The sequence below is a fragment of the Hyaena hyaena genome, unplaced genomic scaffold (assembly GCF_003009895.1).
Source record: "Hyaena hyaena isolate Hyena2069 unplaced genomic scaffold, ASM300989v1 scaffold_9, whole genome shotgun sequence".
Taxonomy (NCBI): domain Eukaryota; kingdom Metazoa; phylum Chordata; class Mammalia; order Carnivora; family Hyaenidae; genus Hyaena; species Hyaena hyaena.
Window position 1 is genome coordinate 4,326,597 of NW_024080641.1, and position 23,222 is coordinate 4,349,818.

The window sequence follows — 23,222 nt, forward strand, 5'->3', positions numbered from 1 at the left end:
CCCCTCCCCTCCCCTCCCCTCTGCTCTCCTCCCCTCCCCTTCTCTCATTTTAACCATCCTGGCAAGTATGTAGAGATATCTTAACTATGGTTTCAGCTGATCTCTCTCAGATGAGTAGTGGTGTCGAGCATCTTTATATGAGCTTATTGGTGATTCTTAGTGTCTTCTTTTGCGAAGTATCTGTTCCCTTCTCTTCTCCACCGTGTAAGTTTCCTGTGGCTGCTGTCACACACTGCCCCGTGCTCGCTGGCTCACTACGATCCGTCTGTATTCCCCAACAGTTCCGGATGGCAGGAACCTGAAACCGGGGTCACTGGGCCGAAATCAAGGGTCAGCAGGACCACCTTCCCTCCCTTAAGGGGAGAACGTGTTCCTTGCCTCTCCCAGCTGCTGGTGTCCACACCTGCGCCCCCACCCCCCACCCCCGGCATCCTGGGGCGGCCGCATCCCTCCGGTCTCTGCCTCCGTCTTCACCTGGCTTTCTGGTCTGTTCATCTGTGTCCTCTCTCCCACCTTTTATGAGGACACTCGTCACTGGGGTTAGGGTCCACCTGGGTAATCTGGGATCATCTCCCCATTTAAGATCCTTAATTAACTCCATCCCATCTGCCAAGTCCCTTTTGCCGTATGAAATGAGACTCTCAGGTTCTGGGCATTGGGATGCGGACACATTGGGGTCCGTTACCCAACGTGCCACAGCCCCTTTTTGTAGGCTGCTCGGTCTTTCTCCCGGTGACAAGTACTTGCTCTTCTTAGATCTGCATACCGCCCCTTGGCACCTTGCTTGACATGGGGACGCTTTCTGGCCCACCCGTCATGGCAGCCGTGGGGTAGGAGCTTGGCACAAGGGGTGTGGCCTGTGCTCCCTCATGGTCCCCGACCAGTTCGACATATTTTCCACTTCTTGTTGGACACTCAGATTCCTTTGAGAAACGCCTGCTTTAACTGGTCCATAATGCTGGCTTAGAGTATCTCTTGTCCTCCAAAAGCTTTTGTTTTTGTTTTTTAGTTTTGATAAACCAAGTTTTCCCATCTTTTCTTTTATGGCTCTTACTTTCCCTCCCTTGTTTGGGAAGGGCTCCTTCACCCCCAAATGATCAGCATCTTCATCCTAAGAGCGTGGGATGATTCTGACCCCCAATTCGCGGAGGAGGAAATGGAGGCACAGAGGACATGATTCTCTTCCATTTCTCTTTTATTGGGTCCCGGGCACCTTAGGAAGGATTTTACATGAACCACATCTTTGAGTCTTTGAATCTCCTTGTGTTGGGAGGGGTCCCCCGAACCACCTCTGGCTCAATGATTTGCTAGAAGGACTCACAGGACTCAGAAAAGCTGATATGCTGGTCCGTACTGGTCCGTACAGGAATGCATTCCATTCCGGTCATTTCTTTGTTTCTCTGTCATTATTTTTCTGCATAAAAAAGCCACACCAGGCTCCCTACAGAAAGCTTGGCAATGCTACAAAACATAAAATGGAATGATAAAAATCACCTCTAATCCCACTATCCAGAGATGATCACTGTTAACTTCCAGCCACGTTTCATGTCCTCTGCGTGCGTGCACCAGTGTGTATAGAAAAAAGAAAAAGCTATGCGTTGTATATATGTTGGTAGATGTACACATATGTACAAAGTGGGAATTGTCGTATAAAGTGCATCTTTTAAGTGATCAATAATCTCAGAGGAGAGGGGTTCACCCTTGATCAGGTGAGGGCTGATTTTTTTTTTCATAGTTTATTGTCAAGTTGGTTTCCATATAACACCCAGCGCTCATCCCCAGGGCTGATTTTTTTTTTTTAAATATTTTATTTTTTGAGGGGCACCTGGGCGGCTCAGTCGGTTAAGCCTCTGAGCCACAAACCATCCGTGCTTTATTTTTTTTTAATGTTTATTTATTTATTTTGAGAGAGAGTGCGTGCGAGTGGTGGAGGGGCAGAGAGAGAGAATCCCAAGCAGGATGTGCTGTCGGCACAGAGCCCCATCCCATGAACCACAAGACCATGACCGAAGCCGAAATCAAGAGTCAGGTGCTGAACCGACTGAGCCACCCAGGTGACCCTCTCATTGGCTTTCCTGCAGTGAGTGTCCCTCAGGGAATTTGAGGAGCATCCTTGAAGCCTTGCTCAAGATTTCAGGTCCCAAGAGGGAGCAAGATGACCCGGCCCGTGGACCTGAGAGCTGGGCTTCAGGGCGGGAGAGCGGCAGAGACTCTCCCCACGGCTGTAGAGAGAGCCAGGCCCCCAGTGGCACTTTGACCGGTGCTCTTTCCCTCCTGAAGTCACCATTCTCCCCCCCTCTCCCGTGAGAACCCCGGTTTGGCTGGGTGTAAGCACGAGGCCAGACAAGAACGCTAGGCCCCCTGCAGTGAAGGGCCCCTCAGATCTGCTCTCTGGGGCTTCCAGGAAATCTAGTGGGTTCCTCCTAAAAAGGGACAGACCAGAGGCACATGCTTTCTTTTCTTTTTTTTAATGTTTTATTTATTTTTGAGAGAGAGATAGAGACAGCATGAGCAGGGGAGGGTCAGAGAGAGAGGGAGACACAGAACCTGAAGCAGCTCCAGTCTCTGAGCTGTCAGCACAGAGCCTGACGCAGGGGCTCGAACCCACGAACTGTGAGATCATGACCTGAGTTGAAATCGGATGCTTAACCGACTGAGCCACCCAGGCGCCCCAGAGGCACATGCTTTCTGACTACCCCTGCCCTGCCGACCGCCAAGACGGGGGACCTGGTACCCAGAGGGACACTAAGCATCTTTCAGGCATGTGGCCAAAAGTCCCATAATGAGGGAGGTAAGGCTGACGAGAGGCAGCCTGGGTCCCTAGTGACACTATGTGGCCACAAGGGCAGCCCTGGCCGCTGGCCTCCGGCCCTGTGCTTGTGGCGAAGTGTGATCCCCATCTGGGGAAGCCACGGGATTCTTCAGTTTCCGTTACACGCTGTTCCCGGCCGGCGGCAAGGGCGCATCTCAGGTACTGGCAAACCGGACACCCCACACATAGCAGCCTTCGTTCCTGAGGCCACTGTCGCTTGGCGAGGGTCCGCTGGGGCTCAGCAGGGAGCCTTCGTCAGCAGAGCGGAGACAGCCCCCCCTCCCTTCCCCCCGCCCCCCCCCCATGAAGGCATCTGCCAGGCTCCATGGGAGATGCTCTGAGACTCTAGTGTTTTGTTCTTGTTTGTTTAAACAGCTTTATTGACGTGTCCTCTGCAAGCCATAAAGTTCGTTTCCAATGGGCAATTTTATTATCTTCAGTACATTTACGTCGCTGTGCAACCATTGCCCAAATTCAGTTGTTGTTGTTTTTAAATTTTTTAATGTTTTGTTTATTTCTGAGAGAGAGATAGAGAGAGAGAGAGCAAGGGAGGGTCAGAGAGAGAGGGAGACACAGAACCCGAAGCAGGCTCCAGGCTCTGGGCTAGCTGTCAGCAGAGTCCAACGGGGGGCTTGAACCCACGAACCGTGAGATCATGACCTGAGCCGAAGTTGGACGCTCAACCGACTGAGCCACCCAGGAGTCCCTCAAATTCATTTTTAGACGATTTCTGTTGCTCTAAAGAGATCCCGTGTGTCCATAAGGAGTCACCCCTACCCCACACACACACCTCCTCTTACCCCCACCCTCCACACCCCTATGCCCATCCCCCTACTCCTACCCCTCCATCCCCACCCCGCACCCTCTGACCACCACTGATCTACTCCCTATCTCTATAGATTTCCCTGATCTGGACATTTTGCATAAAAGGAACCATACACTGTGTGGCCTTTTGTGTCTGGCTTTTGTCACTCAGCCTAATGTTTTCAAGATTCATCCACATTGTAGCATAGATCACTGCTTCACCTTCCCTTTTATGTATTAATACTATTCCACTGTATAAATACACCAGATTTGGTTTAGCCATTCGCCAATCAGTGGCCACTTGGGTTGTTTTCCCGTTTGGCTCCTGTGAATAACACCACTGTGAACATTTGGGCACATGCGTGTGGGCGTACATCACTTCTCTTGCGTAGATACCTGGGAGTAGATTTGTTGGGTCTTATGGTAAATTGATGTTTAACTTTTTAAGAAACTGCCAAACTGCTTTCCAAAGGGGCTGCACGATTCGACATTCCTCCTGGAGGAGGTACGGGAGAGTTCATTTGCTCTGAAACCTTGAAAGCTATTGGGTTTTGTTTGTTGTATTTATTACAGTTATTCTACTGGGTGTGAAATAGTATCTCATTGTGGTTTTGATCTGTGTTCCTCCAATGACTCATGTGTTGAGCATCTTTTCATGTGCTTATTGGCCATTTGTATGTCTTTGGTGCTTTGGTGAGATGTCTCTTTTTCAAAACTTTTACTCCTTTTAATTGGGTTATTTATCTTCCTAATATTGGGTTTGTCTTAACAAAAAAAAAACCCCACATTTTTTGAAGACTTTATTTTTCAGTAATCACTACCCAATGTGGGACCGGAACTCACAACCCCAAGGTCATGAGTCTGATGCTCCAGGGCACCTGAGTGGTTCAGTCGGTTGAGTTGCTGACTCTTGATTTCAGCTCAGGTCATGATCTCGGCTTAGGTCATGATCTTGCGTTCACGACTTTGAGCTTGGCATTACGCAGAGCCTGCTTGGGATTCTCCCTCTCCCTCTCTCTGGGCCCCTTGCTTGCTCACTCTCTCTCTCTTAAAATAAATGCACTTTAAAAAGAAAAATATCTTTTAAGCTTTTATTTATTATTTTGAGAGAGTGCGCGCATGTGTATGAGCAAGTGGGGGAGGGGCGGAAAGAGAGGGAGAGGATCCCAAGCAGGCTCTGCAAGGTCAGCACAGAGCCCATCATGGGGCTTGAACTCACAAAACCACAAGTTCATGACCTGAGCTGAAGTCAGATGCTTCACTGACTGAGCCACCCGGATCTTTTTAAGCAAGCTCTACCCCCAGTGGGGGCGCAGACTCACAACCCCAAGGTCAAGAGTTGCAAGCTCCAGGTGCCTGGGTGGCTCAGTCAGTTGGTTAAGCATTCCATTCTTGATTTCCATTCAGGACATGATCTCACCATTTCGGAGATCGAGCCTAACTCTGTGCTGACAGCATGGAGTCTGCTTCAGATTCTCTCTCTCTCCATCTCCCTGTGCCCCTCGCCAGCTCACACACTCTCTCTCTCTCTCTCTCTCTCAAAATACATAAATAAAACCTTAAAAAAAAGAAAAGAGTTGCATGCTCTACCGACAGCTAACCAGGTTCTGCCCCATTTTGTAGAAGATAAAGGCAAAGCCTCATCGGTTCTCCCTTCCTCCTCCACCATCTGTCTTGATGATAATTTCACGTGTGACTTTATACTTTTCCTATATCTGTGTGTGTCCAAAGTCTATGCGTAATGCGTGTTCTTGCTTTTAATCACACTTTATGTATCTTTCAGGACTTGTAATGTATTTCTTCACTGCACGTTATGTGTTGGCAACTTTTCTGTGTTAAGATATATAATCATTCATCCTTATTTTTTTTTCTTTTGAAATTATGACATTTGCAAGTAGTGAAGTATTTCAGAATTGTTGGTCTGTTGGCAGAAGCATGCCTGTGCTTTCCAGGAAAGCACGCATGAGTGATTTCACTGGGTTTGCTTGTTTCATTGTATCACCTCGCCACCACAGGAGGGCTCTGGGCCGACTGCAGAGAGCCCACTGCGACAGGGATATCATGACCTGAGCCCATGTGGAAGGCCTAACCCCTAACCAACAGTCATCCAGGCACCCCTGAAAACATAACACTTTCTAAAAATGTAACTTACTAAATCAAGAAATGCAGGTAGCATCTTGTTACCGGCACCATAGGGTTAAACTGGAAGAAATAAATGCAGAAAAGACCGAAAGTAGTTTGAGTAAGAGCAGGACTGAAGCTGGGGGGGGGGAGGTGGACTTCCGGTTTTCAGTGGCCCCCTTTCTGTGTTGCCGAAATCACCCCACCCCGCCCACGTACGTCTGCTATTCTTCTAACTAGAAGAAGGAAAGGTCATCAGGTCAGCGTGGCTGCTGGGCGGGGGGCGGGGGGGGGGGGTTAGGGCTCCTACTGAGCCCGAGGACGAGTTATTTTTCCCATCAGTTCCTGTGTCTATGGATGGATAATAATCATTCCTGGGATGACTCGGGGTCCAGCACCAATTCTATGCTCGTGTTGCGTTTACAAACGATGACAATGCTTATTGTCCTATTCATATGAATAAGTGAGCAGGTGTTAAAAAAAAAAAAAAAGTTGTTAGCACAGCCTGGCTCAAGCCCTGAGCTCCTTTTGAAGTCCCAAACCCCACAGCGAACACACCTCTGGAGCTCAGAAGTGCCAGCGCCACGTCAGGGGGAGGAGGGAGGGAGCCTGGCTGGCCCTCGGGGGCATTGGGAACGAGCCGAAAGAAGCAAGCTTTACACCTGCCGTGGCTTTGTGATCTCCCGCCCCCTAGAGGTGCGGCCCCCACTCAGGACGTCCCTTCCAGGGCAGCATTTCTCATCCCCGGCTGCTTGCCAGAATCTTCTGGACGCTTTCGAATGATGCCCTCCGGACCACGCCAGGCCGCTGAACTCAGCCCTGCGCCGGTCTTCTTTGAGGCACCCGGTCCCTAACGCCGGCGATTCCGGCTGCCGCGTCCCCATTGCTCCGGCGGGGACGACGAGGCGTCGCGGGGCGGGGATTTGCTCCCCAGCAAAAGATCCTTTACCCCTCTCCCCCCGCAGTGTACCACTGGTTGGAGATGCGGGCCAAGATGCGCCTCTTGGGCTTCAATGCGGAAGCCGTCAAGCCGCTGAACGAGGACGCGGCCGCCGAGCTGGGCGCCGAGCTGCTGGGCGAGGCCACCATCTTCCTCGTGGCCGGCGGCTGCCTGGTGCTGGAGTACTGGCGCCACCAGGCGCACCACGGTCGCAGGAGGCGAGAGCGGCACGCCGCCTGGGAGGCGATGAGCGACGACGTGGGCCGCCTGGCGCTGGCGCTGGACGCCCTGCAGGCGCAGGTGCGCGCGGCGCCTGCGCAGAGCGCGCTGGAGGAGCTGCAGGCGCAGATGCGAGAGGTGCGCGCCCGGCTCTGCGCCCTGGACCCGCCGTCCGCACCCCAAGCGACGCCCAAGGAATAGAGGGACTGCAGGGGCCCTGGTCTTCGCTGTGGCCCTTGTGTGGGCCGTGACGCCTCTGCCATGGCCTTCTGTCCACACCGTCCACTTATGAACCTGCTCAGCTAATACCACCTGGTCCCTTTAGGGGCGGAAGGGAGGCTGGGCTGGGGCGGATCCAACCGGCTTGTGGTCACCTCCCTACTCACCTGCCCAGAGGCACCCTCCGCAGGGACTCTGTTCCCACAGGAGTCCCTTTGTTCTATCCACACACCCCCACACACACACCCCTAGGGTCAGCGCGCTGGTTTAACACTTCACAATGGAAAGACAGTGTTCCATCGGATCCCACCCACCCAGTCCTACGTGGGCCAGCGGGACACATGGACCTTGCCAACTCATTCTGTCACACCTCACTCAGCAGTGGGCTTTCCGACGGGTCGCTCATCCATTACACCCCCTTCTGCGCTGGTACAGACCATTGTAAAGAAAATGCGAACTCCCAGTGACAGACCCCATCACTTTCCGTCTTCCTCACTTTAGAGGGGACAGAGACGGATGGATCTTGGAGTGCCTCAGGTCCAGTGAGTCACCCTGTGGCTCCTGCCTTCCGTCCACCATCCATTGGTACCTCAGTAGGTCATCGCCTCAAGCGGTTCGCTCCAGCAGATACCCCCACTTTAGTCTGCGGCATAAGCATGGGAAAGGCGGTGCAGGGTCTCCCCAGCATCTGTGGTCAGTTCCAACACGACTGTCCTCCGGGACAGAAATAATTGGTCCTGCCTAGGGATGAACCATTCTGTTTGGGTCTCAAGCGTTGTTTTACCTGAAGTTCCGGGCCTTCTGTGGTCCTTTTCCACTGTCGTTCCCTGCTAGCTTTTCCTAGAGACCCACCCAGTCCCTTGCTACGTGGGTCACTTGTCACACACCCCCATCTCTCATCCGAGCCTGCTCTCAAGTACTCAGGGATCCCTGTTCCTTCTTGCCTCTGGACAGATGGCCCAGCCCACCCTCACCCTCCTTCACGGAGCGGTCTCACTCCTGCTCAGCCCTGAAGCCCCCCACCCCCACCCAAATGAAATATTCCAACCAAGCTACCCCACCTACCCGCTGCCAACCCACTGAACCACCCAAGGGGGTGGGCGTGAGCTCTGTGACTTCGTTAAGACTGCGAATATTTTATGATTAAAGGAGTTCTGGGGTAAAGAAGTCATCTTTAAGAATGTGTCAGAGAACCATGACGTACATCTGCAAAATGGGCAGAAGGTTCATGGAAATTAGGAGAGAAGCTGGAAGGATTCCTATAGGAAGGGCGGAGTCATCCTGTAAGCCCTTTCCCAGATGGGGAAACTGAGGCCCAGGGGGAATAAAGGGACTTGCCCGACGCCACACAGTCAGTGAGGGGCCGTCCTTAGCTTTCTCTAGGGTGCGGACTTGTTTGGAGCAAAGGGGAAAGGAATAAGGAGGCTGCCCAGAAGAGGCTTGGGGAGAGAGGCCAAGAGGGTGTGGAGACCACCCGGGCCGCAGGAGCCTGTGGGAACCGGAAGGGGTGCAGGGTGAGAAGGAGGAAGAGGAGGGAAGGCAGATTACTGGGGGAGGGGCGCATCCTCATCCTCATCAGAGCGGCCCTTCAAATCACTCCAGAAACCTTAGCATTTATAAAAACTGGCAGATTTATTCCATAGGGGCCCATTTTCAAGAAGCTAAAGGTGAAGGCGGGAGAGGGGAGGTTCCCTCCCCTTTTCCTTTCTCCCTCATCTTATTTTCCCCAGGGGGTAAAAATGGCCTAGACCCCAAAACCTACCCAAATAAAAAACCAAAAAAACAAAACAAAAAATTGAGGTTCCAAAAAGTTACAGCATCTTAATTCCTCATAGAAAAGGGGAAGGGGCCAAAGGGAAGGGAGCTCCCCGGGGTAGCGGTGGGGGGGGGGGAGGTGCCCCCAGCCTGGTGGGACATTCCCCCCCCCTTAAATAGCTGCCCCAAATGGGACAAGCCTGGGGCATAGCATTTAAAAACTCCCCATACCCCATTTTATCAAAATCAAAGAGAAAAAAAAATTTCCCTTCCCCCCCAAAAACCTAAATATATATATATATTTTTTTCTTAAAAAAACAAAAATTTGAAGGCATTAAGCGTTTAAAGTGAATCTAGAACAAGGGAATGTGAGATTCCCTCCTTCCTCCCCCCTTACTGCGGGGTTAATTGGTACATCCCCAGCGGAGGAACCAGCCCCAAGGAGATGGCCCAGGGGAAGGACCAAAGGGAGCAAAGGGTGGGGCCTCCCCAGCCAATCAGCAGCCAGTATGGGTGTGGGCCCGGTGCCAAGGAAGCCACACCCCCTTGGAATTTTCCAAGTAGGATGGGGAGCAGGGAGGATGCATTCCTGTGTAGTCTTCAGCCAACTCTTAAGTCAAGTAGAGGCAGGGAAAGCAGGGTGACAGGCGGGGTGTGCCGAAAGGAGATACGGGGATCTTGGGGGGCCCGGTGGTCAGGGGGAACCCCGCTTCCTCAGCTCCTGGACAAACGCTGGAAGGAAACAAGGGGCAGAGGTCAAGGGTGGAGCCTCTTCCCCCTTCCCTTCCAAAAGGGGGCTCTCTGCAGAGAGATGCCTCCAAAATAGATATTTAAAATTAAAAAACCAAACCAAACCAAAACCTCACCTTCAATGATTTCCTCTTTCACTTTCTGCAGTTCCTTCCTCACCTCTTCCAGCAGCTCCTGGAAATAATGGGGTGTAACCGATCAGGAAGGGTACCTGGACTTGCAGAAATGAATCGTCTCTTTCTTAACGACTTAAAGGGCCAGAGGAAGAAGGTTCAAGGACCACCCCCTCCCCCACCATACACAATGACATCACTGAGAAGGCCATAGAGCAACTGGAGAATTCTAGGGGAAAATTCTGGATCCTTGGAGCCAGATGAAAAGTACTGGAGAACATCCAGTACCAGGGTTGGCAAATACATTCCAGTCTCCTGCCAACTGCAGCGGGTGATGGATGGCTGGGGCTAGTGTGCTGGAAAGGATTCTGGGTACTCCTCAGGAAGGAGTGCTGTGATAGATTAGTAAGGTCTGTCCGGGCACTGGAAAAGGGGGCTGTGGTTTCAGTGTCATCCCCAACCTGACTGAATCGCTCCATTTCTCAGATTGGAAAACTGAGGTTTTGGAGGCTTTTATCACAGAATCACAGGGCAGGGCAGCAGCAGCGTTTGGACCCAGATCTCCTGCCTTCCTGTGGCCCCTTTCCAGTCCCCCAATTCTCCCGGCCCCTCCCCCTGAGCTACCTGTTTCACTCTCTCTAGGTCTGACTCATCACTGGAGCTGGGCGTAGAGGGGTGGGCCTCGGAAGTGGTCACGGAAGAAGAGGACTTCATCCTAGGCGAGTCGGGGTGGTTTGGAATAGAAATGAGGTTAGACAGAGGGTCCGCCGCCCCTGCTTCCCATTCCAAGGGTCACACGGTGTTCCTTCCTACAAATCTGGCAAATCCAAGTGTTGGGGGGGGGGGACGGAGCCCCAGCATTGATGGCCCACCTTGGCAAGGTTGTGCTGTTCTTCTCCCAGGGTCTCCGCACAGATTCTGGGGGATACATAACGAATCAGGAAGATCAGGGACAACGAATGTCCTGCCTCAATCTCCACCCCCTAGATGGCCCTGTTCAAAGAACCGTCTCAGGGGACTCCAATCCTCAGCATTGTTGGCACAGACTCCCCCATGGGGGGGGGGCGGGAGGGGGGGGTTCCAGGTTAAGAACAGGGCATCCTGACACACAGCTCCAGTGGCCAGACCAGGGCTCACTCACCACTATGGGCTGGGACTCTGGCCTCTGGCTCCTCCTGCTGGTGGGAAATAAAACTGTCGTGAGACGGCCGGGCGGGTTCCCCTCTCCAGCTGCAAACCCCGCCCACTCCTAGCACCCGCCGCCCCCCCTCCCCGAATGGTACAGCCTAAGGCGCACGTGGCAGGAAGAGCCCCTAACTCACATTGGCAGATTCGTCCTTGGGGGCTTTCTCCCCAACTTGTGTGGCTTTCCTTCTGCAGGAGGGACAGGCAGAAACAGATGGCTTCAGCCCTCCCTCAGCCCCTCGGGAATTCTTACCAGAGTTCGAGAAAGGGGGATTCTAAGGTGGAGAGTTCTGGAATTCTCGAAGGCTAAGACAGCTTGAGTCTTAGAAGGCAAAGAGAGCGCTGGTCTCCAGCTGGAGTGCGGGCCTTACTGTCTCCCATCTGGCAACCACAGGCTGCTAAGGGGATCCCTGCCTTGCTGCTGGGATATTCTGGGAATCTCAGTTTCCAAGGTTCCCAGTCACCATCTCCTAAGGGGAGATCTCCTGAGGTTCTAGAATTCTGGGTTTTAGAACTTTCTAGAGGCTGCCTGGGGGGCTGCAAACCTCAGGCGTCTCAGGAGAATGGAATCTCCAGCATGAGATCCCAAACCTGGCGAGCGGAGACGGAAACTTCCACCCAAAGAAACCAGCGCATCAGGAATCCGAGCCCTCCCCCAGGGAGGGCTGGACTGGAATCTCCAGGTGCTGACTGCGGGTCTCTGGGATTTCTTCCAGAGCTTTCCAAGGCACTGCCTGCCCCAGGCTCAGGCTCACCTCCGGGCCAGCATGGCGTTCATCTCTTCCATCAGCCCCCCGCCCGTGCTTCGGCTGCTCTCTGGTTTGGGGGCTGAGGGCCCCCCCGAGGCCTCCTCCTGCTGGAGAAATTACAAAGAGAAGGGGGCTTTATGTGGCGGCCTCTTGGCCGGCCCCCACCAGCCTTCCTGTGACCCCCCCCCCCGTCCCCCACAACTCTGGCCTCATTCTATTATTCCACGGGGCTCCCTCCTCACCTTGCTGACTTTCCTGAGTTTGGCTCCGGCAATGGCTGCCGCAAGGCCGGGGGCCCCGGTTCCGCCGCCACTGGGGCCTTGTGCTGAGGGCAGAGGGGGCGCAGGGGGTGGGCCTCCCCCTGCTCCGTGCCCTGCGGCCGAGGCCCCTAAGGGGGGCGCCCCAGGAGGTGGGGGGGGACCCGGAGGAGGGGGAGGTCCTGGAGGGGGGGGCGGTCCCCCAGCTGGAGGAGCAGGTGGGCCTCCTGAAAGAAACACACAAAAAGAGGGTGCTGAGAGCGAAGCCCGACTCCTTGCTGTCCAAGCTGGCCCGCCCCCTCCTCTGGGGAGCCCCACCTCCAAGTGTCCCCCCCAGGCCACTGATCGCTCACCTGCATTGGAGACCCGGCGCTCCAGGTGCTCCGCGGGGCCCGGCGGCTGCCTGAGAAGATAGAGCTGCTGTCACTCGGGGTCCCCAGGATGGCCAGCCACCTCCCGCGTTTCTCTCAGGTCTCCAGGGAGGCCGCCAGCCCCCACCCACGCCCTCCTCCTTCAGGGGCCCAGGAAAGTTGGGGGGAGGGCAGGGCCAGAGAGACCAACATGTGAGCCTTCTAGCCATCAAACTGTCAAGAACGTTTAGATTACAAAATGCTCAAGAGCTTTTAAACAGCCGGCTTCTGGACTCTGGGAACGTGGGGACCAGGATTTGACGGGTCAGAAGGCGCTGCAACTCTGGGTGTGGGAACTTCTCGAACTCTCCAGGAAGTGGGGGTTTTCTGAAAGCCCTACGTTCCTACCCCCCTACTTCTCACCGCCCCCCCCCCCCCCGGAGTAGGAACACTCTGGAAACAAAGCTGCAGATTTCTGGGCTCTGGGAGTCAGGGGTTCCAGAACATGCTAGAACTCTGGCGCTGGGAACGTTCCCCACCCAGGGGCTGGCCCCACCTTTTCTGCTGTTCCACTTCCTCCGGGGCAGGACCATTCTGGACAGACCAGGCGGAAGGTGCCGCTGGTGGCGGCGGGGGCGGAGGCCCCCCTCCTGGAAGGTGAGAGTAGACGAGGGTGGTGAGTCAACCCTGGACGCCCGCCCCGCCCGGGCCGCGCTCTCCCTCTGCGAGCCCAGGAATCGGCCCAGAGGCGCTGGCTTCCGCCCTCCTCCAGGACCCTGACCCTCGGGCGGGCTCGGGGGTGGCACGGAGGTCCCCACCGGCCTCCCTTGACAGAGTTGACAGCAGCTGGGTGGTGTGACGATGCCCAGCGAGGGCAGCGATGCCCGTGGGCCCGTCCCCTGCCCCCTGTGTCGCAGACCGGAACGTGCACGGGCGACACCAACGGCGGCTGATACCCAGCATCCGGGTTCTTGACCACCGTCACGGCCACTCTGACCACAGCCCAAGAGTGTCTTTCCTGGAAAGGTCGAGAACCTCTTCCTCGCCCACCACCTCCAAGCCTCTGGTTCCCACAACCTGAACCACCCACCGTCTTTTTCTGTGCACCCAGACGGGCACCCCTCCCCCGCCGGCACGGAGCACCTCTGCCGCTGGGGGATCCGAGGCGCTACAGTGGCGGCGCCCAGCGGCTCCGGCAGCCTCGTCGGCAACGGGGCGCTCACCACACACGCAGAGGCTCGGGCCGCACCCCAGCCCGCCTGACCTGGCAGCTACCTGCGTGCCCGGGGGTGCATCTCCGAGGCCACGTTTCATACCCATCAGAGGGCTTTTTCTTAACAGCAATGCCAGATACTAACTGATGACATGTCACTACAACGGTCACCTAGTGCCAGGGCACAGGGAGCCTTCTGGGGGCTGGAAGTACCTCCGTCTTGACCTGGGAGTCGTGTGTTTTACACCTGGGTGCACGCGGGGCAACAGGAGCCTATGCAAAACCCTCACCGCAAATCTCCGCAGTAGCAGTGAGTTAGCGATTGACTAGAATGGGGCGCCTGGGCGGCTCAGTCGGTTGAACATCCGACTTGGGCTCAGGTCATGATCTTGTGGTTTGTGAGTTCAAGCCCCGCGTGGGGCTCTGTGCGGACAGCTCGGAGCCTGGCACCTGCTTCGGATTCTGTGTCTCCCTCTTTCTCTCAGCCCCTCCCCAGCTTGTGCACGTGCTCTCAACAAATAAACATTTTAAAAACTGGGCTAATTTGCAAGTGGTAAAGTGGCGGGGCTCAGCGGTCCCCTCTGCCCAGTCTCGAACCTTCCAATGCCTCTAGGGCGGTGGCCATGCCCGCGGCGAACTGCGCTGCGTCCTCCTTGCTCCCGAAGTTGAGACCCCAGACCTGGCGAGCGTCGCGCCACTGGTGGAAGCTGGGGGTGGCCTGGTTGTACTTGATGCCCCGGACGATGGCACAGTTGATGACCACCTTGGCAGGAGGGGAGAGGCGGGTGAGGATGACGGGGACGGCGGTGGGGGGGCAGAGCCCCGCACAGGAGGAGGGGGAGGGAGGAGGAGGGGGAGGGAGGAGGAGGGGGAGGGAGGAGGGGGAGGGGGGAGGAGGGGGAGGGGGGGGGGGGGGGGGGGTAGCCCCGCGGAGGTGGGGGGGGGGGGAGGGAGGAGGAGAGTAGGGAAAGGCGGGGAAGGCTAGCTAAGGGCTTTAANGGAGGGAGGAGGAGGGGGAGGGAGGAGGAGGGGGAGGGTGGAGGAGGGGGAGGGAGGAGGAGGCGGAGGGAGGCGGAGGCCTCACCTGCTGGTCTGGCTGCATCTTCCAGCCGACAACCCGGAAGGAATTGGCTGTGGGGTTGTGGTAGATCTGGACGCGGCTGAAACCCTGGGGGCCCGTGCCCGCAGGCAGCCATCGCTTGTTGCTGTCATCGTAAAGCATCACAGTGGCCCAGCTGGAGCAGATCACGGTTTCACTGCAGGGAGGGGGGAAGGGAGAAGGGCAGGTTAGCCGAGCGAGCCGAGCACGGCCCCACCCTCCAGGGGCTGGTCACCTCCATCTGGGTCTCCCAGGGAAATTTGGAGATTCTCGGGTATATGACGGGGAGAGAGGCCGAGCGGAAGAGAGTCAGAGACAGGCCTGTGGGGAGATGGAGGGAGAGACAGAGAGAAGCAGATAGGTGGAACAGAGACAGATTGGAAGGGAGACAGACAGAGGCAAACCAGGAATGTGAGGCAGAGGAAGAGTCAGACAGACACACAGACGGCAAGAGACAAACATGCAGACGGGTGTGGGGAGAGGGGTGAGAGAGGGAGAGACAGAGACAGACAGCCAGGGGGAGGGAACAGACCGAAAGGCAGGGGCTGGAGAAAGAGACAGACAAGCACGGAGGGAGCAAGAGCGAGAGACAGGCAGATGGAGGAAGGTAAAGAGTCGGAGACAGACAGACAGAGATGTAGGGTAAGGGGAGAGTTGGTAAGAGCTGGAAACAGGGGCTCAGGAGAAGCAGGACCGTGGCGACCTGGCAGGAGCTCTGCACAGCACTGGCGACCAGCCCCTGCCCGGTGCCCTCAGACTCAGTTTCCCCATCTCTGCCAGGGTGCTTGACCACCCACCCCCCCACACTCACACAGCCCTCACTCCCCCACTCAGGACAGGGGAGGAAGCGGAGGCTCAGGGAGGGGAAGGGCGAGGTCTACAGTAAGCAGAGCATGGACGTTGGATCCCAGGCTTTTCCGCCCCATCCATCCGGCTCCGGCTCAGGGCACCAGCGGCCAGCAGCAGACACTCCCTGCTCTGTCAAGCCTGTGTCTTGGGCAGTGATCCAGACAGCCCTGGCCGCACCCTCTGGGGCAGTAGACAGTCCAGTCCAGGGACGGTGCCTGCCCAAGGCCAGGCTTGGGGTGCTCAGAAGGAGCACCTGCCCTGGCCTGGGGGTTAAGGGAGGGCTTCCTGGAGGAAGGGACATCTGACTCAGCCTTGGCAGGGAGGGGTCGGGAAACTGGTTCAGAGTTCTGATATATCCAGAGACCTGGGTTCAAATCCTCCCTGAGACACCTCCTCCATGTGACTCAGGCCTGCACCCTCCCACCTGGGTACTCATCCTCCTTGCCCGCAAACTGGGGAAATGACAGTCCCCACCTCCCGGGGCAGGGGGAGGAGTAAACGAGCCTGGGCACAGACAGCCCTTGGCACGGTGCCTGGCACGTACTGAGTGCTTAGTAACTGTCAGCATCCCCTTCAGGGCACCCTGAACAGATGCCACTGGGGACTCGGACTCTCTGGAGCCCCCATCAGCCCTTCTGGAGAGGTTCCGTACCCCCTCCCCCAGTGAGGGAACTCGGGGCTCCCAGACAGGAAGTGACTTGCCCAAGGTCACACAGACCAGAGGGAAGCACTGGTCCCCACCCCACCCCACCCCCAGCCGACTTTTTCCTGAAAAGAGGAAGTTGGTGGTCAGAGGTTTCCGGGGAGATAAATTATACTTGGCAATGGCTCCGTCTCTGCCGGGGCTGGGGGCTGGGGCGTGACGCTGATGTTGGAAAAGACAGGGCAGGGAAAGCCCCTCAGCGGGCCCAGGTCCCCATTCCTAGGCCAGGAAGCTGAGCCCCCGCTCCTCCCCGCCAAGTTTAGATAATTGTGGCATCTCCCTCTCATCGGGCACTAAAGCTGCTCAGGCACCCTAGGCTCTTAATAAAGAGACACCCATTGTATGCTCACTGCAGCCCTTCAAGATGGGCACTCTTTCATCTTCATGTTGCAAGTGAGGGCTGTAAATGGAGGCCCAGAGAGGTGGAGTGACTGGCCTGTGAACACACAGCTGGTAAGCAGCAGAGCGAGGGTTTGAATCCAGGCCACCTGGCTCTCAGGTCCACAGTCTTAACCACTGGGGAGACTGCGTGGGCTGTCCCCAAATATCAGGTGCCGTCTCCAGACCAGCACCGCCTCAGGGACTGTTTCTGGCACCCGCTGCCCCCGGCAGAGCAGGGCGAGGGCCTCACCCATACCTGCCACCCACACCCAGGGCAGACTCTGGCCAGGCGCCCGGGGCTATGGTTGCTACCCCACCCTGCCTGCACTTTGCTCTCCCAGGCAGCCTTGCCCTGCTGCCATCTCTGGCCTGGCTGGAGATCTGGGGGCTGCTGAGTGACCCCAGGCTTGTCCTGCCCCTCTCCAGGCCACAGCGTCCCCGTTATGACAGATGGTTCTTTTTGAAACGCAAGTCAGATCGCGTCCCTTCTCTTCTCGGAAGCTCCCGGAGCTCCCGCCGGCCTCTCTGACTGTGGCCTGCATGATCTTCGTGATCTCTGATCTCATCCCTTCCCTCCCTCGCTCTCTGTTCCAGCCCCATGGGCCCTCCTTCAACATTGCAGACACATCCTTGCCTCAGGCCCCTGCACTTCTTCCTCCTTCAGGCCTCCGCTCAGATGTCACCTCTTCTGAGAAGCCCTTCGGGACTCCCGTATGTGGAAAAACTCCTTCTCAGCCCATGATCCCTGTCTCCTGTCTCCCGGACCAAACTGTCAGGACAGAAATTCTTTCCATCTCTGTTCACCGCTGTGTCCCCCACCCCCAACCTAGATTGGTACCTAGCACACAGTGGGCACTCAAGAGTTGCCAGATTCGCCAAGCAGTTGTTCATCATTAAAGGGAAAACTCTTCACAAAGGCTCCAACAGTTAGGGACTAGCCCGTGTCCCACACCCCGTTGTAGGTGCTGAGCCCCAGTCTGCCCAGTGAACCTTGCAATGACCTCATGCCACGGGGCTCTGGTGCTTTACCCACTTTACAGGTACTTACAGGCACTGTGGGCACAGAGTGGCAAGGACACTTGTCCCAGGTGATTCAGCAAGTGAGCTGGGGGGCTCGTATTTGTACCCTAGGCCACGTAAGTTCTTAGCCTCATTTAAAGAAGAGGAAACAGCTAAAGCTGAGGTTTTTAGGAGGCAAGATATACCGTGGGGTGTATTGGAGAGGATATAAATACCTCTGCGCACAGGGTGGTGAGGGGGTATTAGCCGGGGTGGCTTCTCAGGAGACTAACCAGGGGCGCCTCCCAGGAGGGGCCCCGGGGGGCCTGAGGAAGGATGGAGGAAATGGACATTCAGGACTGTTTACCCTTTGGAATTGCTTATTTCTTTTTTTCTTTTTCAACCACGGGCTGGTGTCACCTACGAGGCGCTGCTGCATTACTGAAGTTCAAAAAATAAAACTTGTAAACCAAGCAAAAAAAAAAAAAAAAAAAAGCTGGAATGGAAAATCCCACAGCCCTGGAAGCAGGGAGTGAGTCTGAAACGGGGTCTGCCAGATTCTCTCCCCTCCCGCCCCCCCCGGTCTCCCGGGGTCTCACACCCCTGATTTGACACGAGAGACGAGACGCTTGGTTCCCACCCAGCCCAGGACCCATGCCTTCCCAGAAGTCCCGCCATTCTGGAGAAGGCTCACATGTGGTGGATGACAAAGGGTTCGAGTCACGCTCCTGCCGTGTGGCTTCACCTCTCCTGAGTTGCAGTTTCCCAGCCCCTGGAAACCTTAACTCACTGGGTTTGCTGTTAAGGATTCAAAGAGATGAGAGAGGCCCTAAGCTCGGGACCTGGGACTCTGCCCAAGGCAGCTGAGGGTCTAAACAGGAAGAAGAGGGTTCCTCATCACTGAGGGTAATCACGCAGTCACCCTGGTTCACTCAAGCCTTCCAGATTAGAGGTTCGCCCTTCCCTCCCCCCATCCCCCTTCCAGGCTTACCCCACAGCCTCCTTAAACCATAAAACTTGTAATCCAGCCTCCCCCAGACCCCCAGGCGCATACCACCTTTCCAAACTACACATCTTGGAAGGCACCCTGGATGAGGAACCGGGGCTAGGGTCTTTGGGTTTGTGTAGGTTCCCTCTAGTGTCTCCTCCCTGATAAGCCTCAGTTTCCCATAAATGAAACAGGAAGGTAAAGGGTTCTTTCTGCTTCTCTGCATTACCTTAAGTGTTCCTACAGCGAAATCATGTTGCTTGTATATTTTTTAAAGAGCATCAAAGGTTTGGGGCGCCTGGGTGGCTTAGTCGGTTAAGCGTCTGACTTTCGCTTAGGTCATGATCTCGCGGTTAGTAGGTTCGAGCCCTGCATCAGGCTCTGTGCTGACAGCCAGCTCAGAGCCTGGAGCCTGTTTCAGTCTGTGACTCCCTCTCTCTCTGACCCTCCCCTGCTCACACTGTCTCTCTCTCTCTCTCTCTCTCCTAGGAATTAAAAAAAAAAAACAAACATAAAAAAAAAAGAGCATCAAAGGTTTTATTTTCCTTTCTCTGTAAAAGCATCATAGTCCGGAGATAGCACTGAGTTCAAATCCAGAGCTGCCTGCTTCCAGACTTTCATAGGTGATTTAGTTACACTCTCTGTGCCTCAGTTTTCCCATGGAGGGGGGGCAGTCATAATACAGTGCCTGGCACGGAGTAGATGTCTGATCAAATGGTCTCTTATTATTTTTAAAAAAATCCTAATGGTAATAATAATTACCATTACCGGAAGAAGAAAGAAATGGACCCAAACGCTTGAGTCCCTTCTGCCCTGAGATTCTCAGACCTCTGCCCCTTTCTCCGCCTTCCCAGAATTCCAGCTGAGTCTCGGACACAACAGACACTCAACAAATATTTGTCAAACTGGGAGAAAAAGAACTATATCTTGTAATTTTCCATTTTAACATCGTCTCTTCCAACTGCCCCCAAGTCTCTCCCCGGCCAAACCAGACAGAAATCAGAAGATCCCAGTCCCCTCCCTTCCATCAACACTGCTTATGAATTTCGGATGGATCTCCGGCCAGGCGTCTCTATGAGCCTCAGTTTCCCCAGCTGCCCTCAGACAGAGGCATGGGTCGTTTTGAATGCTAGCTGTCCTGGGAGAGGGGGCACAGCCCAGGAAGCTGGGTGCGGCCATCAGCAGGGCAGACCCCCCTCGGGAGGTGGGACACACTTCAGTTCAACTTCTGCCACCCACCCCCCCCAGGAGGTGGAAGGGCCAAGGCCTCTGGGGCTGGGGGAGGAGGGGGGGCCGGCCCAGACACCGCTCCTGCCCTTTTACGGTCTCACAGTGAGTGAGGCAGCACTAACTCGGACATCCGCCATCCGCCTTCCCCGGGCCTGGGACCGGAAACGCGAGGGGGGGCAAGGGGCGGGGCTGGGGGGGGCAGTGGGAGAGGAGAGTCCCCCGGGAAGAGGGTGAGGGAAAAGAGCTTGGCTCCCGAAGGAAGCCCCCTCTCCAGGGCCGACCTTGAAGAGAGGTTGCCACAATGGGGATAGGCAGGAGAACTTGAGGGTGTCTGCGGGTTTCCCCTTGCTCCAAATTTCCCTACAAGCACTTTCACATGCAGAGGGGACTCTCTGACGGTCATGAAAAGGAATGCCACTCTTGATGTCAGAGGGCAGGGGCGTGGGGGGTGTGGGGGAAGAGAGAGGATGTGGGCACCAGGGGGTTAATCCCCAGTGGTCCCGGGGCCTTCCCCCCTTAAGCTGGGGGCTTCGGGGACAGGAAGTCCCCGAGAGAGTGGAGGAAGGGAAACAGTATTGTCAGGCTCAGGCCCCAAGGGAGAGATTATGGGGGGCCAGGGGGAGGGGAGAGTGGAGGAGGGGCTACTTCGGTCCCCCAGCCCACACCGGCTGCGCCCTCAGGTGAGCCCAGGAGTTCTCGGGGAGGCCCAGGTAAGGCAAAATCCCCAGGTCCTTTGGGCCCCCCACCCCCAGGATGAAATTCCTGGGAAGACAGCTGGAACTGTCTTGGAAGCCTGGGTCCCAGGGGGAGAGGGCTATGACCTTGAAGCTTTACAGCGTCCCCCCTCTCCAACCCAGCAGCTCCGGATGGCCAGGAAGGGGGGCGGTGGTGAGAGCAGGGGGAGGCGCGTGGTGGGGAAAGCAGCCGGCCCACTGCGCTCCTTGCCCGCCCCCCCACACCAGCTGTCTCGACAGGTGAGTCAGGAAGACAAAGGCCCCTCTTCCCCCAGCTGCCGCGCCCCCTCCCTCCCCAGGACCGCACAGGTGGGGGCGACGGGCCGCCCTTCTGGCCCCGGGCCGGGGAGCCGCCCTCCGCGCTGAGCGCTGAGCGCTCGTGCTCGGTCCTAGGCACTGCTTGTTTTAAGCTGAAGGTGGGGTGGGTGGGGAACGGCGGGGGTGGGGAGTCCCAACCAGACCCCTCGAGGCTGCCCCTGGGTCTGTGGGTTCGCCCGCACCAACCTCCACAGGAGGATGAGAGCCCCCCAAATTTGGGGGGTGAAGTACCCCCCAAGTTAAGAAGCGAGGTCCCACTTGAGAAGGCTTTTTCTAGAGCCACAGAACGAGAGACCCCCCCCCCAAACCAAAGTCTCCGTCTCAAATCTCTCTTCCAGGTCCCAGGGACCCCCAAACCAGCCCCCCCCCATCCCTGCTGGAGCCCGAGCTGAGATCGCGGGGTGGTCTGAGCCCTGCCTGAATCCTGGCCTCCATGCAGGGAGTATCTGCCAACTTGGAGGTTCTCTGAAAAAGTCGTGAAGAAATTCGGGAGTCCTCGGAGCGCCCCCAAATCTGAGGGCTCCCAGGAGAACCTCACCGGCACCACCCCGAGCCTTAGGAGACATGACGAAGTGGTCAGTATTTGGAACTCGTCCAAGGGGGCTCGGCCTCAAATCCGAGGCCCCCAGTGCCCTGTCCCCAAATTCCAGTCCAGAGCAAGCTGGGGGGAGGGGGACAAAGGCGGGGCGAGGAGCCCGCGCGGAGCGCGGAAGGGTTCGGAGGCAGTTCGAGGCTCACCTCATGGCTGCTCAGCGGGCGGGCGGCGCACCCACGGGTGGGTGCTCCCGGGGCGCCCCTGGCTCAAGGTTCAGGGGTTCGGGGCTGGCTCCAGATTCTGCTCAGTCTCCCCCAGGGTCCCGCCCCATAGAGTCCGGCTTCCTGGGGGGAACGTGGACCGGGCCGGGGCGGGTCCTCAGGCGCCTCCTCCCTCTGGAGGTTTGGTCGGGGGGTCCCTGCGGCAGAAAGGGGGTGCGGCGTCCCGTTCCCGGCGCGCCCCCTCGGCCGGCGGCGGGTACAATGTTACTCTTACTACTGTACTTCTCTTCGCTACATTTCGTTCCAAAATTCCACTCCCCGCACCCACAATGCCCTGCGCCTTAAAGGGGCCGCGGACACCTCAAGGCAGTGGGGGGGAGGGAGGTGGTGGTGAAGGGCGCTTAAAAGGGCAACGCGGAACCCTAGACTTCCGCTGTTTACCTCTTCCCCAGCGTTATTGCATAGGGATGCATGTCGAGGGTCGCCCCCAAATTAGGTGGGGAAGTTTGGTGGAGGGTAAGGGTTACTTCCTGGATCCCTCGTTCTCTCTCCCACGATGGAAATTCCTAGGAGGATCTTAATGGGGACACAATTTCTTCTCACCCTCCCCTTCGACTTCTCCATTTCTTCACATTCTGCTTAATTTGGGGTGGGGGGGAGCGAAGAGGATCCTCTGGTTAAGCACAGATTTTCTCAAATGTTCTCCCTTAAAGGCTACTTCAGATCCCCAACGTTCCCCCTTCTCTGCCAATTTATGAAGAGTCACTGAGGGGTGAACCCCTTCCCCAGCACAGGAGGGGGGGATGGGCGTGGAGGGCCCCATCCCTCTCACCGCCGCCCCCCCCCCGCCCGCCCCAGGAAGGTGAGGAGGAAGTGGGCCGAGGGGGCGCGGCCGGCCGCTGACTCACAGCAGCGGGGTGGGGGTGGGGGGGTACGGCGCTGGACCTGGGTGGGGACAGGACTCCGGGTTCCTGTGTGGATAAAGCCCCTAGCCCCCTCCCCATGCACGCCCCGCCGTGACTCAGTTTCGCCCGCAGAGGATGGCGGGATCAGCCAGCAATCGGAGGGCGCGGAGGCAGGGGAACCCACCCTAGTGCTCCTGTGAGCCCCCTCCCCCACGCGCCACCTTGGGGCTCAGCCCCGACACCCTCCCAGGCTTCCGCAGCAGGTCCCGCAGGCCCCGCCCCACGTGACGCCACTGGTGGTCACGCCCCTCCGGTAGGGCGCCACCTGGCCCGGGTACTGTGCCTTAAGGCGCGGGCCGGTTGCCTGGGAAGTCTTCAGTTCGACGGTTACAAACGGGTAAACTGAGGCCTGGAGGTAAGGAATAAATCTGGGCCATAGACCTCTTGCCTGAGTCCTCAGAACCACATTGGTATTTGGGTGCAAGGTAGGAGTGTAAACCCAACAATTCTCAGGGCCCCGCTGACTAGGTGAGGGAATCAACTTTCCCAGCCTCTATGCTAGCCTGGTCCTCTGCCTGGATGCTCTTCCGACCTCCTTCACTTCATCCTCTAGGCCGTGCTCCGACATTAATGTCTTCCCTGAAGAACTGAGTAATCTTCTCCCCGGCTCTCCCCCACTCTGTGAGATCTTGAACGCTGATCCACCTAGGTTCTTATTGTTTCCCACGTGTCTCCTAAGTTTCGATTTGGGGGGAGGGGTAGACTTGATCGGT

At 56.6% G+C, this 23,222-nt stretch overlaps 2 protein-coding genes and 1 long non-coding RNA gene across 6 annotated transcripts in view; 2 read left to right on the top strand and 1 right to left on the bottom strand.

The window, feature by feature from the left end:
* Window positions 1-8,293, top strand: part of OPA3 (outer mitochondrial membrane lipid metabolism regulator OPA3) — a 59,940-nt gene extending 51,647 nt beyond the window's left edge. The window contains exon 2 of one of the 2 annotated variants that reach the window (XM_039247221.1): window positions 6,703-8,293. In XM_039247221.1, coding sequence (XP_039103152.1) covers window positions 6,703-7,097 — 395 coding nt within the window. In that variant the 3' untranslated portion in view covers window positions 7,098-8,293. The remainder of the gene's footprint in view (window positions 1-6,702) is intronic. The other variant, XM_039247211.1, reaches the window with a different exon arrangement.
* A 429-nt stretch (window positions 8,294-8,722) lies between these two features.
* On the bottom strand, window positions 8,723-21,862 carry LOC120241826 (vasodilator stimulated phosphoprotein). 3 transcript variants are annotated; one of them, XM_039247194.1, is made up of 13 exons: window positions 21,527-21,862; window positions 14,572-14,743; window positions 14,085-14,250; window positions 12,831-12,924; window positions 12,278-12,327; window positions 11,910-12,151; window positions 11,674-11,771; window positions 11,056-11,107; window positions 10,875-10,911; window positions 10,606-10,651; window positions 10,358-10,448; window positions 9,737-9,794; window positions 8,723-9,602 (listed from the first exon to the last, which is right to left on the bottom strand). In XM_039247194.1, the coding sequence occupies exons 1-13, from the start codon at window positions 21,529-21,531 to the stop codon at window positions 9,565-9,567; spliced, it is 1,149 nt and encodes a 382-aa protein (XP_039103125.1). In that variant the 5' UTR covers window positions 21,532-21,862; the 3' UTR covers window positions 8,723-9,564. The 3 variants fall into 3 exon arrangements, with proteins under 3 accessions (XP_039103125.1, XP_039103123.1, XP_039103114.1); XM_039247192.1 differs by having other exon boundaries at window positions 10,875-10,908; window positions 11,674-11,774; window positions 21,527-21,861; XM_039247183.1 differs by having other exon boundaries at window positions 11,674-11,774; window positions 21,527-21,861.
* Window positions 19,811-22,401, top strand: LOC120241857. Its single transcript, XR_005530969.1, has 3 exons — window positions 19,811-20,710; window positions 21,127-21,363; window positions 22,258-22,401. It is a non-coding gene; the product is annotated as an uncharacterized LOC120241857 (long non-coding RNA).
* Window positions 22,402-23,222: the final 821 nt, after the last annotated feature.

Coding starts and splice junctions, on each gene's coding strand:
- LOC120241826 (XM_039247183.1), bottom strand. Junction 12,925..14,084: donor CGCCCTAGAGGCATTGGAAG/GTTCGAGACTGG, acceptor CTCACCTTCCAG/GAGGGGGGCCTCCGCCCCCG. Junction 11,775..11,909: donor AACTCAGGAAAGTCAGCAAG/GTGAGGAGGGAG, acceptor TAATTTCTCCAG/CAGGAGGAGGCCTCGGGGGG.